General features: G+C 42.6%; 1 protein-coding gene across 3 annotated transcripts in view; it reads left to right on the forward strand.

Annotated features, from left to right (window-relative positions):
• Positions 1 to 13156, forward strand: part of parga (poly (ADP-ribose) glycohydrolase a) — a 196723-nt gene that overhangs the window by 24052 nt on the left and 159515 nt on the right. For 2 of the 3 annotated variants that reach the window (XM_063070415.1, XM_063070412.1), the window contains exons 4-6: positions 2441 to 2615; positions 3227 to 3346; positions 12821 to 12904. In XM_063070415.1, coding sequence (XP_062926485.1) covers positions 2441 to 2615; positions 3227 to 3346; positions 12821 to 12904 — 379 coding nt within the window. The remainder of the gene's footprint in view (positions 1 to 2440; positions 2616 to 3226; positions 3347 to 12820; positions 12905 to 13156) is intronic. The other variant, XM_063070414.1, reaches the window with a different exon arrangement.

Below are 13156 nucleotides of genomic sequence, written 5' to 3' on the forward strand. Positions count from 1 at the left end.
AATTTTAAACTATTTTTGTACGGCATATTTTGAAACAATATTGTTTGTGTTTCAATTTAATCTTTTACTTAGCTCTAATTTTTCTGGAAACTCTTGGTTATTCAGAGCATTTTTAAATGTCATTGAAGCAACATGCCGTTTGCTACTAATGTCATTAAAATAAGCTTGTACAGTAGATATCGTAAGGTTACAGGTTTCTGCACAGTGTAGCTTGTCATTGCGGGGTATATTTGCATTGAATGCAGCATGTTGTGTAATTGACAGACAGTAAACTACTACATCTGTAGAGGTGCTGCAGTAATGTGTATGGCCAGCAATGGAAAGACTAGGAATCAGGAACACTCTTCTGCTTCTGGGCTGTTCTACTGGTGCCGCCAAAAATGGAACAACCTGTAAGTGAATGTTTAACATCCCCAATACATTGGCTACATTGTGCATATTCTGTAATCACCTGATCTTAAACTATGGTACAATTGACACATTTCTGAGAAGCCTCCATGTTTATGTGTCAAAGTTGGGAATGTTATATCATTGCCTATATAGCCTGCAACATGAACGAGCATGTGCTGACATAATTCTGAGCTGAGATTATATAGGCGATGGGAAGAAAGTATTCTATTTTTTTTAACTTTCAAATATTGATTTGAACTTTTTGTGGGCAGTATTTTGACATTATCTCACTTGTTTTACCCCCATTGTCTTTAAAGGCTACATTACACTGCCGTTGCTCATAGGAGATATGGAGAGACTATGCTTACCAATGAGAGAATTTTTCTTTGGGCAAGGCACCTACTGGATTTTAACCAGTATAGTTCCAAAGGAGATGAGTGTTTGGAAAGTAATTTAGTAATTATGCTGGCTGCAGCATTTGTAAGGATCAAAACAACAGTATATTGAGTTGACCATGCCATTTTTTCATAACCAAGATGTCTGCACTATATTAATACAGTTTAGACAGAATTATAATTGTTTACCTTTTTCATCTAATTTCTTAATAGTCTGTAGGGACAATCAACATTCAGGTTTAACTAGAGACCAGTCCTTTGTGTATTACCTCACAAAGGGCAAGAAAGTGTGTTTTTAAATAAAGCATTGTCAACTTTGCATAACAATGTTAAAATAATATACCACAAATATTGATCAGTGTCTTTAAAGTTTTCCCCATGAGACTAGTCTAAATTTTTAATTTAACCTGAAAAGCAGGAGATTCCTTTCCCAGGACATCAGCGATGTCCTCCTTCAAAGAATGGAGTTTTCCTTCCTCCATCATTGATACTACTCTCACCCGCATCTCCTTAATTTCCTGAACATCCATGCTCACCCCATGTTCCTGCTGCCTTTACAGGGATAGAGTTCATCTTGTGATTACTTATCACCGCATGAGCCTCTGCATCCAATGCATTATTTTCCATAACTCCACCATCTCCATAGGGATCCTGACACCAAACACATCTTTACCTCAACACCACGGTTCCCTCATCCATTCATCCATCCCCACGAATTTCCTTCCCGGCACTTAACCCTGCAAGAGGCCAAAGTGCTTCACCTGTCCTGACACCTTCCTGACCTCCATTCATGGTCCCGAACAATCCTTCTAGATAAGGCAACAGTTCACGTAAAAAATCTGCTGGGGTCCTCTATTGTATCCGGTGCTCCCGATGCAGCCTCTTCTGCGTTGGTGAGACCCATCGTAATTCAGAGTACTGCTTTGTCGAGCACTTTCGCTCCATTCACTAGAAGCGGAACTCACCGGTGGCCAAACATTTTAATTCCCACTCCCATTCCTGTTCTAACATGTCCGTCCATGGCGTACTCTTATGCCATGATGAGGTCACACTCCGAGTGGAACAGCAACAACTTATATTCTGTCTGGGTAGCCTCCAACCTGATTGCATGAACCTCAATTTCTCCTGCTAATTTTCCCTTCCCCCTCCCTCTTCTATTCCCTACTCTGGCCTCTTACTACTACTCATCTGCCTATCACTCCCTCCTGGATCCCCTCCTTCCGTTTCTCCAATGGTCCACTTTCCTCTTCTATCAGATTCCTTCCTCTCCAACCCTTTACCTTTCCTACCCACCTGGCTTCACCTGTCACCTAGATATTGTCTTATTGTCTTCCCCCTCTCTCCTCCCCCCCCTCACCTCTTTATTCTGGCAACTTCCACTTTCCGGTCCTGAAGGAGGGTCTTGGCTGTTTATTCATTTCCATAGACGCTGCCTGACCTGCTTAGTTGCTCCAGCATTTTGTATGCATTGGATGGATTAAGTGTTTTTGTTTAGCTCACCTGGAAGGTTTTACCAGTTCATTTTGAAATTAAGAATTAATGCAAAAAATACTTAAGTTTTTACCTACTGAAGTATACAGAATGGTTAGAATATACGAACAATAAATTAACTGAATTTCAGAGTACTGTAGTTAGTAGCTTTGTTATGCTAACAGATGTTTGACTTTTAGAAGAGGGAATTGCATGGAAGATAAGAAGCCTTTTCGAGGAAGGCATACTGGAGACGTCAAATGGCTTGGAACTCCAATCAGTGAGATGAGAAGAATGCCAGAATGCAGTGGCACTTTGCCAGTTTTAAGAGCATCTAACAACCATTTAGTAACCATTCAAGTAAGTTAAAATCCTTTGTCTTTTTCCAAGCAGTGTACTGATTTTTGTTTTGAAAATGGATGAAGTTATTTTCATTTCAAGTCAAGTTTATTGTCATTTAACTATATAAATGTATACTGTCAAATGAAATGATGTTTCTCCAAACCTGGGTGTAAAGCATAGTAGTACACAGAACACACATGTAACACCCAATAATTTAAGAAAGTAAGGATAAAATCCACAGATAATTATGCATAAATAAATAAAGTGCATATATTAAATGTTGTCAGGTACAGAGCAGATTAACTTTGAATGCGATATGGCAGGGCATTCAGAAGTCTGATGGCCTGAAGGATGAAACTATTTCCCATCCTGACTCTTCTTGTTTTTATGCAATGGAGTCTCTTGTCAGAAGATGCTGGACGGATGGGTGGGATGTGAAATGACATTTCCTGAAATTTTTGTTTTAAAGCCTGTTTTCAAATTGGATACATGTGCTATTTCCTCCTAATGTTTAAAAGATATGAGACAGAATAAATAATTCTGCATTTCTGTAGATTGAGTGTGCAAAGTTACTTTTTATGATTTTTTTTCCTATAATTATAATTGTTACCTTCATGTTTGTACTGCAGACAGACTTGAAAAGCGGTGATGTTCCTCGACCTTTTCCCACATACTACAAAGATGCCTGGGATGAAGATCATGTGAAAATGCCTTGCTCTGATCAAAATCTTTTTCCTGTTGAAAATGAGGTAAAGAATGCCCAGACTTTAAATACTAATATACCTATTTCCATGTTAAAAATATTTGCTCCAACCAAAATAGTAGTAGTTTCAGTTGCCAACCTCCAATCCAGACCAGAATCCCACATCTTAACAGGCTTTGCAGTATTTATAATACCATCTTCCTGAATTGGGAAATGGTTAATTTAGCAAGTTTAAATGTGTGAAAAGTATTTATTTTATGTGTTAGAATGTAGCTTTCTGTCTAGGAATAGATGCAATAACCTGGAACTGAATTGTTTTCAGAGTAGTGTCTGAAAGATTTTGGCAGACAATTTGTGCTGAAGTATATTTGCAAACATTCCTGCATTGTATAGACCAAATATGGTTTGAAAATGATCATCTGTTGCCTTATTTTTTCAACCTGCTCCCCTTCTGCATCCTGATGTATGCATCTTTGCTGTTCAGATGTTCCAGGGTTGTGTGAAGAGTCAACAAGATAGCATCTGCTGTAGACCTGTTGCTTTGGAAGGCAAATTAGAGCAGATCTAAGTCATCTCTCAGACAGGAGCTGATAAGCTTCAACACCAGCCTCTCAAAACAATTCATTGCTGTGGATCTAAGTGCCTCTTGATGGTAGTCATTTAGACAGGTTACCACATTCTTTTTGGGCACAAGTGTGTTTGAAGCCCGCTTGAAGCAAGTGGGTATCACACGCTGCCAGAGCAAGAGATTGAAGATATCTGCGAGTACACGAGCCAGTTGGTCGGCGCAAGTCTTCGGTACTCAACCAGGTACTCCATCCAGACCGGAGTGATGTGCACTTTCTTGAAGGCAGACTGCACATCACTGTCAGATACTGAGACTAAGGATCATCAGAAGATATACAGATGTGCAGTGGTTCCTCCCTGTTCTGGTGATCAAAGCGAGCGTAGAAGGCATTGAGCTCATCTGGAAGCGAAGCTCTGCTGTCCCCTACGTCGCAAGGTTTAACTTTGTAGGAGGTTATGGCATTCAAATCCTGCCCCTGCAGTCGAGCATCCCTCGTTGACTCCAGTCTAGTCAGGAATTTCTACTTCGCCAGAGAGATGACTTTCCAGATGTCATACCTATACCTCTTGTAGCATTCTTGATCACTAGACTTGAATGTCTCTGATCTGGCTCTCAGCAGATTCTGGATTTCACTGTTCATACAGGGCTTCTGATTGCTTAAAACCTTGAAAGGTTATTTTAAAGAAAGTGGGGTACCTTGTTATTAAAAATGATAGGAAATGTAAGAAGAAAATAAAGAATTAAGGCGTGGGCTTCTTGTGCTGGAAGGGCCTGTTACCGTGCTGCATCTCTAAATATAGAAAAAAAAATACAGGTTGAGTGCCCCTTATCCGAAATTCCAAAAACCTGACATGACATCATAAATGGAAAATTCTACAAGGTGCTGGGAAGGTTCCCAGGCGATGCACAGGTCTCTGTGTATCACAGACATTCTGAGAAATGACCTCACATACTGTATGTAATGAACAGAAGTTAATGAAAAATAGAAAAAAAAACTGTATAAAACGATAAATTAAGATCTCGAACCTGTATTGAAAGAAGGGATTCGTTAGCATGGAGTGAACATATGCCACTTAATGGTATGCTGATCATGAAACAAGCTAACATGGCGAACTGAAAATTGAAGATGATTGTGAATATTCAGCAGCCTGGTTGCAGAAATTTAAGAAAAGGCGCAGCATTAAATTTTTTAATGATTTAAAACATTTTCAAGATGAAGCATCTGATCACGAAGCAGCAGAGAAATTCATGGATAAGCTTGCCAAGATCATTGCTGATGAAAATGTAACACCAGAACAAGTCTACAATACTGATTGATTTTTATACCTAAAATAAGGCAGAGTATAAATAGTGTACTGTAATATTTTAATCAAAACATGGCATCATAGGTGGAGACTGAAAGCTTGCCGTTTAACATCTGATTCAGGTATTCTGGTGATGCTGCTTTTGTTACATTGTGTTTTAATTATTGATGGTATGTAATCATTTTTACTGTTAGGTATGTATGTGTGAGATAACAAGTATAAGACAAAGACTGCTTACCAGTAGCACATAAATTCAGAGTTGGAAATGATGGTGATCCCATCCTACTATCTCAATATTAATTCCAAAATCTGAAATACTTCTGGGGCGCCTTGGCGGGACTTGAGTAGCAGCAGTACTCTCAATGCATACGATTAAATATTCCCGTTTCAGCCTGATACAGCTAAAAAACACAACTGCTTCCAAGGTCAGTCTTAATGCGTTTAAATGAACTATTCAAGTCAAGTCACTTTTTAATGTCATTTCGACCATAACTGCTGGTACTGTACACAATAAAAGTGAGACGATGTTTTTCAGGACCATGGTGCTACATGAAACAATCCAAAAACAACACTGAACTAAGTAAAACAACACAAAAATTACACTAGTCTACAGACCTACCCAGGACTGCATAAAGTGCACAAAACAGTGCAGGCATTACAACAAATAATAAACAAGACAATAGGCACAGTAGAGGGCAGTAGGTTGGTGTCAGTCCAGGCTCTGGGTATTGAGGAGTCTGATTGCTTGGGGGAAGAAACTGTTACATAGTCTGGTCGTGAGAGCCCGAATGCTTCGGTGCCTTTTGCCAGATAGCAGGAGGGAGATCTTCTCAGCTGACCTCACTATCCGTTGCAGGGTCTTGCGATCCGAGATGGGGCAATTTCCGAACCAGGCAGTGATGCAGCTGCTCAGGATGCTCTCAATACAACCTCTATAGAATGTGGTGAGGATGGGGGGGGTGAGAGATGGACTTTCCTCAGCCTTCGCAGAAAGTAGAGACGCTGCTGGGCTTTCTTTGCTATGGAGCTGGTATTGAGGGACCAGGTGAGATTCTCTGCCAGGTGAACACCAAGAAATTTGGTGCTCTTAACAATCTCTATGGAGGAGTCGTCGATGTTCAGTGGAGAGTGGTCGCTCCATGTCCTCCTAAAGTCAACAACCATCTCTTTTGTTTTGTTCACATTCAGAGACAGGTTGTTGGCTCTGCACCAGTCCGTTAGCTGCAGCACCTCCTCTCTGTATGCTGACTCATCGTTCTTGCTGATGAGACCCACCACGGTCGTGTCATCGGCGAACTTGATGATGTGGTTCTAGCTGTGTGTTGCAGCACAGTCATGGTCAGCAGAGTGAACAGCAGCGGACTGAGCACACAACCCTGGGGGGCCCCCGTGCTCAGTGTGGTGGTGTTGGAGATGCTGCTTCCAATCCAGACTGACTGAAGTCTCCCAGTCAGGAAGTCTAGGATCCAGTTGCAGAGGGAGGTGTTCAGGCCCAGTAGGCTCAGCTTTCCAATCAGTTTCTGAGGAATGATTGTGTTGAATGCTGAACTGAAGTCTATGAACAGCATTCGAATGTATGTGTCTGTTTTGTCCAGGTGGGTTAGGGCTAGTTGGAGGGTGATGGCAATGGCGTCATCTGTTGAATGGTTGGGACGGTACGCGAACTGCAGGGGGTCCAGTGAAGGGGGCAGCAGGGTCTTGATGTGCCTTATGACAAGCCTCTCAAAACACTTCATGATGATGGATGTGAGTGCAACGGTAGTCGTTGAGGCAGGACACTGAAGACTTCTTCGGCATGGAACGATGTTGGTGGCCTTGAAGCACATAGGAACGATGGCACTGCTCAGGGAGATGTTGAGGAAGTCAGTGAGATTCTCTGCTAGCTGGTCTGCACATCCTCTGAGCACTCTGCCAGGAATATTGTGTGATCCAGCAGCCTTCTGTGGGTTGACCCTGCACAGGGTTCTCCTCACATTGGCCATGGTAAGACACAGCACCTGGTCATTCGGAGGAGAGGTGGTCTTCCTCACCACCATGTCATTTTCCACCTCAAAACAAGCGTACAAGTTGTTCAACGCATCTAGGAGGGAGGAATCACCAGCACAGGCAGGTGATGTTGTCTTGTAGTTGGTGATGCCCTAAATGCCCTTCCACATGTGCTGCGTGTCGCCGCTGTCCTGGAAGTGGCTGTGGGTTCGCTGGGCGTGTGCGTGCTTTGCCTCTCTGATGACCTGGAACAGTTTGGCCCTCGCTGTTGTTAGGGCTGCCTTGTCGCCTGCTCTGAAGGTGGAGTCACGGGTCCTCAGCAGCGCACGCACCTCCGCGGTCATCCGTGGCTTCTGGTTAGCGCGTATAGTGATGCTGTTGGCCACAGTGACATCATCGATGCACTTGCTGATGTAGTTAGTCATGATGCCATGTACTCCTCTAAGTTGATAGAGTCGTCATCGGTTGCAGCCTCCCTGAACATGTGCCAGCCAGTGTGCTCAAAGCAGTCTTGAAGAGCGGAGATGGCTCCAGCTGGCCAGGTTTTCACCTGCTTCAGAACTGGTCCGGAGCGCCTGATGAGCGGTCTGTATGCTGGGATTAACGTAACAGAGATGTGGTCTGAGTAGCCAAGGTGGGGGCGGGGCTTCGCCCGGTATGCACTGGGAATGTTTGTGTAAACAAGCATTTGCTGCTTAAAACCAACGGAAACAACACCGATTGTGGCCAGAAGTGCCCATGGAGGACACCTCAGAGGATGCAAGGGTGTAGATCAGGGTTGCAAATGCGTTTAAGGAAACAGGGTTTTAAACTCCCTATACCGACTATCTTGCTGGTGAACATGCAATCTCTGATGATTAAAATTGATGATTTCAGAGCCAGAGTGCTGAATCAGAGGGACATTAGGAGCGTGTGTGTCCTTTGTCTCACAGAATCCTGGTTAACCCCTTCTGTACTGGATGCAGCAATCTAGATTGTTGGGTTTACTATACACCGTCAGGATAGATCTATAGAGTCCTCAAAAGCAGAGGTGGAGGAATATGCCTCATGATCAACTCTTCTTGGTGCACAAATATATCAGTGCTGTCCCAATTCTGCTCACTAGTAAAGTGCCATCTAGCAGTGAAGTGCCATCCTTTTTACCTACCACGGGAGTTCTCTGAGGTCATTTTGGTAGCAGTTTACATTCCACCTCAGGCCAATGTCAACCAGGCTTTAGTAATGGGATCAACATGCACAAACAGCGCACCCTAATGCCTTCACAGTCGTTTTGGGAGATTTTAACCAGGCCAGTCTGAAAAAAATCACTAAGCAACTACCATCAACAGATCACTTGCAATACCAGAAGAAACAACACACTGGACCATTGCTACACCACCATCAAGAACGCCTACCGTGCTATTCCATGCCCTCACTTCAAGATGTCTGATCACCTAGCTGTACTTCTACTCCCTGAGAACAGGCAGAGACTGAAGACTGCAGCACCAGCAGTGAGGACCAAGAAGGTATGGACAAGGGAAGCACAGGAGTGCCTACAGGACTTCTTTGAATTGGTGGACTGGACTGTATTCAGGGGTTCATCTTCAAACCTGGATGAGTATACTGCTTGTGTGGATGAGTGTGTGCCCAGGAAAGAGTTGCTGTACATTCCCAAAACAAAGCCATGGATGAACCAGGAGGTACGTCGTCTGCTGAAGGCTAGACCTGTGGCGTTCAAGTCTGGCAACCCAGGCCTGTACCAGAAAACCAGGTATGATTTGCAGTGGGTTACTTCAAGGACGAAGAGAGAATTTTGAACGAGGTTGGAGGCGACATCAGATGCACGGCAACTCTGGCAATTACTTGCTACAAGGTGAAATCCAATAGACTGAATGGCAGCAATGCTTCACTACCAGATGAATTTAACACCTTCTGTGCACGCTTTGAAAGGGAGAACACAACTACAGCTGTGAAGATCCCTGCTGTACCTGATGACCCTGTGATCACTGTCTCAGAGGCTGATGTTAGGCTGTCTTTAAAGAGAGTGAACCCTCGCAAGGTGGAAGGACCTGATGGAGTACCTGGTAAGGCTCTGAAAACCTGTGCCAACCAACTGGCGGGAGTATTCAAGGACATTTTCAACCTCTCACTACTACGGGCGGAAGTTCCCACTTCAAAAAGGCAACAATTATACCAGTGCCAAAGAAGAATAACGTGAGCTTCCTTAATGACTATCGCCTGGTAGCACTCACATTGACAGTGATGAAATGCTTTGAGAGGTTGGTTATGACTGGACTGAACTCCTGCCTCAGCAAGGACCTGGACCCATTGCAATTTGCCTATCACCACAATAGGTCAACGGCAGATGCAACCTCAATGGCTCTCCATATGGCTTTAGACCACCTGGACAACACAAACACCTACATCAGGATGCTGTTCATCGACTAAATTTCAGCATTTATGCCATCATTCCCACAATCCTGATTGAGAAGTTGCAGAACCTGGGCCTCTGTACACTCCCCTTGCAAATGGATCCTCGACCTCCTAACCGGAAGACCACAGTCTGTTCAGATTGGTGATAACATCTCCTCCTCGCTGACGATCAACACTGGTGCACCTCAGGGGTGTGTGCTTAGCCCACTGCTCTGCTCTCTATATGCACATGACTGTGTGGCTAGGCATAGCTCAAATACCATCTATAAATTTGCTGACGATACAACCGTTGTTGGTAGAATCTCATGAGAGGGTGTACAGGAGTGAGATATGCCAACTAGTGGAGTGGTGCCACAGCAACAACCTGGCACTCAACTTCAGTAAGACGAAAGAGCTGATTGTGGACTTCAGGAAGGGTAAGATGAAGGAACACATATCAATCCTCATAGAGGGATCAGGTGGAGAGAGTGAGCAGCTTCAAGTTCCTGGTTGTCAGGATCTCTGGGGATCTAACCTGAATCCCAACATACTGATGTAGTCATAAAGAAGGCAAGACAGCGGCTATACTTTATTAGGAGTTTGAAGAGATTTGGCATGTCAACAAATACACTCAAAAACTTCTATAGTTGTACTGTGGAGAGCATTCTGACAGGCTACATCACTGTCTGGTATGGAGGGGCTACTGCACAGGACCAAAAGAAGCTGCAGAAGGTTGTAAATCTAGTCAGTTCCAGCTTGGGCACTAACCTACAAAGTACCAGGACATCTTTAGGGAGTGGTGTCTCAGAAAGGCATCGTTCATTATTAAGGACCTCCAGCACCCAAGGCATGCCCTTTTCTCACTGTTACCATCAGGTAGGAGGTACAGAAGCCTGAAGGCACACACTCAGTGATTCAGGAACAGCTTCTTCCCCTCTGCCATCCAATTCCTGAATGGACATTGAATCTTTCAACACTACCTCACTTTTTTAAAAATATACAGTACAGTTGGCCCTCCTTATCCGCGAGTTCCGCATGCGCAAATTCATCCAACTGCGAATCGAGGAAACCCAGAAGTGCTCTTCCAGCACTTGCTGATCGAGCACGTGCAGACTTTTTTTTCTTGTCACTATTCCCTAAACAATGCAGTATAACAACTATTTACATAGCATTTACATTGTATTAGGTATTATAAGTAATCTAGAGATGGTTTAAAGTATATGGGAGGATGTGCGTAGGTTATCGTGGATCAGGATAAAAAAAAACTCAAGTTCTCTTACTTAGTAAGTCGGAACAGGTACATCCGGTATTATTTAGCATCCGTTAATCAAACGTTTGTGTTAGTATATAGTATATATTTTACCTTTCTATGCATATAAAATACTTAAGAAACGTATGTTTCAGCGCCGGGCTCAGGAATGGAAGTTCTCGAGTTCGATCCAGTGACAGATCGCTCCTGAGCGTGCTCTCCATCCGTGCCAGGTTGATGTGAAGGATCAAAAACCCAAAACCCAATAGTTAAACCACTGTGTTGCTTAGTAATAATTGTAGCTTTAATCAGGCAGGGCCTTTCTCATTTTATCCTTTAAAATTGTTCCGATTGTTGACCGACTAGCCTAACACTTTTCCAATGACCAATGGCGTTTCACCTCTTTCTGATCGCTTTATTATTTCCACTTTATTTTCAATCATGATCGTGATTATTTTCGTGAACAGAAACACTGCGGATTCAGAGCTCTGCTGCCGGGTCCTAATGCCCACCGCACTTAAACAGGTTAACGGGTAAACAGTAAACGGGTTCTGCTGGGTCCTAAGGTCCACCGTATTGAGACAGGTTGAATAAGGGACTTGAGCATCCGGATTTTTTGGTATCTGCGAGGGGTCCCGGAACCAATCCCTCGCGGATAAGGAGGGCCGACTGTATTTCTGTTTTTGCACTTTTTAAAATCTATTCAATATACGTAATTGATTTACTTGTTTATTTTTTTATTTTATTTATTATTATTTTTCTCTCTGCTAGATTATGTATTGCATTGAACCGCTGCTGCTCAGTTAACAAATTTCACGTCACATGCTGGTGATAATAAACCTGATTCTGATTCCAAGCCTTTCGGATAGGGGTACTCCGACTGTTACCTTAGGAATTGGGTAGCAGTTTTTGCAACTGCAATTCTTAACTTTTGTCAGCAGATGTCTCTTTGAGATCAGTATAAAATGAGCTTTATCTCCTAGACCAATTGTTTTGACTTTTTGGTCTTTGGGCTGTTAGGTGAATGACATGCTGGATATGTATTCAATTTTAAGTTCCTTGAAGTAATATCAATATCTTGATTTATTATCAATCTTTGATTTTTTTTCCCCATTGTATCCCTACTTCACTCTGTATCAGCGTTCTGAGGAGAAACAGGACTGGCATGTCTACAAGGAGAATGGGATGTTTTTAGTGGAACATCTTTTACTAGACTGCTTGAGTTTTTTGTGGGCAGTGTCTTTACAAGACCCCAGCCACTATCAATACGCTTCAGAAATTGTCTGCCTAATGTCAGTGGTTGCATAAGCAGGACTTGTGATATTCACTAGCTGCTCGTAGGACCACCCATTATCTGTTCCCATGGCTTCAGATGCCCCTGATCAGGGAAATCAAGCGATGCTACATCCTGCCCGAAGGTGACCTGTGCAGGCCTTGCCACCCAAGAAGGTTGAGAGGATCTTGATTATTAAGGGTATCAGATGTTACAGGGAGAAGCCACGATGGAATGGAAGAACAGACTCGATGGGTTGAATGACCTACTTCTGCTCCTATGACTTCTGGTTATTAGAGCAAGAAATGTAGTTTTAACGTTTAGGTAGAAATAAAAGTTCCTTTGGCTGTAAACATTATTCATGTGAATGCTTATTTACATAGAAAGTACAAGTAGGCCATGCTCTGCATATCAGTACCATTGTGGCTGATCATCTAGGTCAATATTATCTTGTTGAGTCTGTTAAACTCTTGGTTCTCTTTCTCATTAGAAATCCATCTATTTAAATGTATTCAACGATACCTTCTGTCTTTCGTGATGTTATGAACTCAGTGAATATTTGTATTTGAAATAATTGCATTCATTTTCACAATTGGGGAGTTACTTTTATGATAAATTTATTCAGCTGGTGTTTGGTTTCCAAGGAAACATTGAGTATTATAGGATGAAATTTTTAATGATCTTGATTATGTTGTGTAATTCTTGTCAACGTAAACTACACTACAGTATGAATACATTTTTTCTTTTAGAACGGAAGCAAGCGTGTGAGCAGTCGATGGGAATTGATTCAAACAGCATTGTCAAGAAAGTTTGGCAATTCACTGGACGTTAAGGTAATATACACAAAATGGTGGAGGAGCTTAATAGGTCAGGCAGCATCTATGGAAAGCAATAAAGAATCGATGTTTTGGGCCAAGACCCTTTGTGTGAAATAAGATTCAATATGCAGTAATGTGTTGCAGGCCTTGAGGGATTTCATTCAGTTAATTTGAAATGCAATTTTAGTAAGTTCTTTTGATTATTATTAGCTTGTATGTTGAGCAAGTGTTTTACGTCAACGTTAATCTACTTGGTAGTTGGCTTTT

Source organism: Mobula hypostoma, chromosome 18 (genome assembly GCF_963921235.1).
Source record: "Mobula hypostoma chromosome 18, sMobHyp1.1, whole genome shotgun sequence".
Lineage (NCBI taxonomy): Eukaryota > Metazoa > Chordata > Chondrichthyes > Myliobatiformes > Myliobatidae > Mobula > Mobula hypostoma.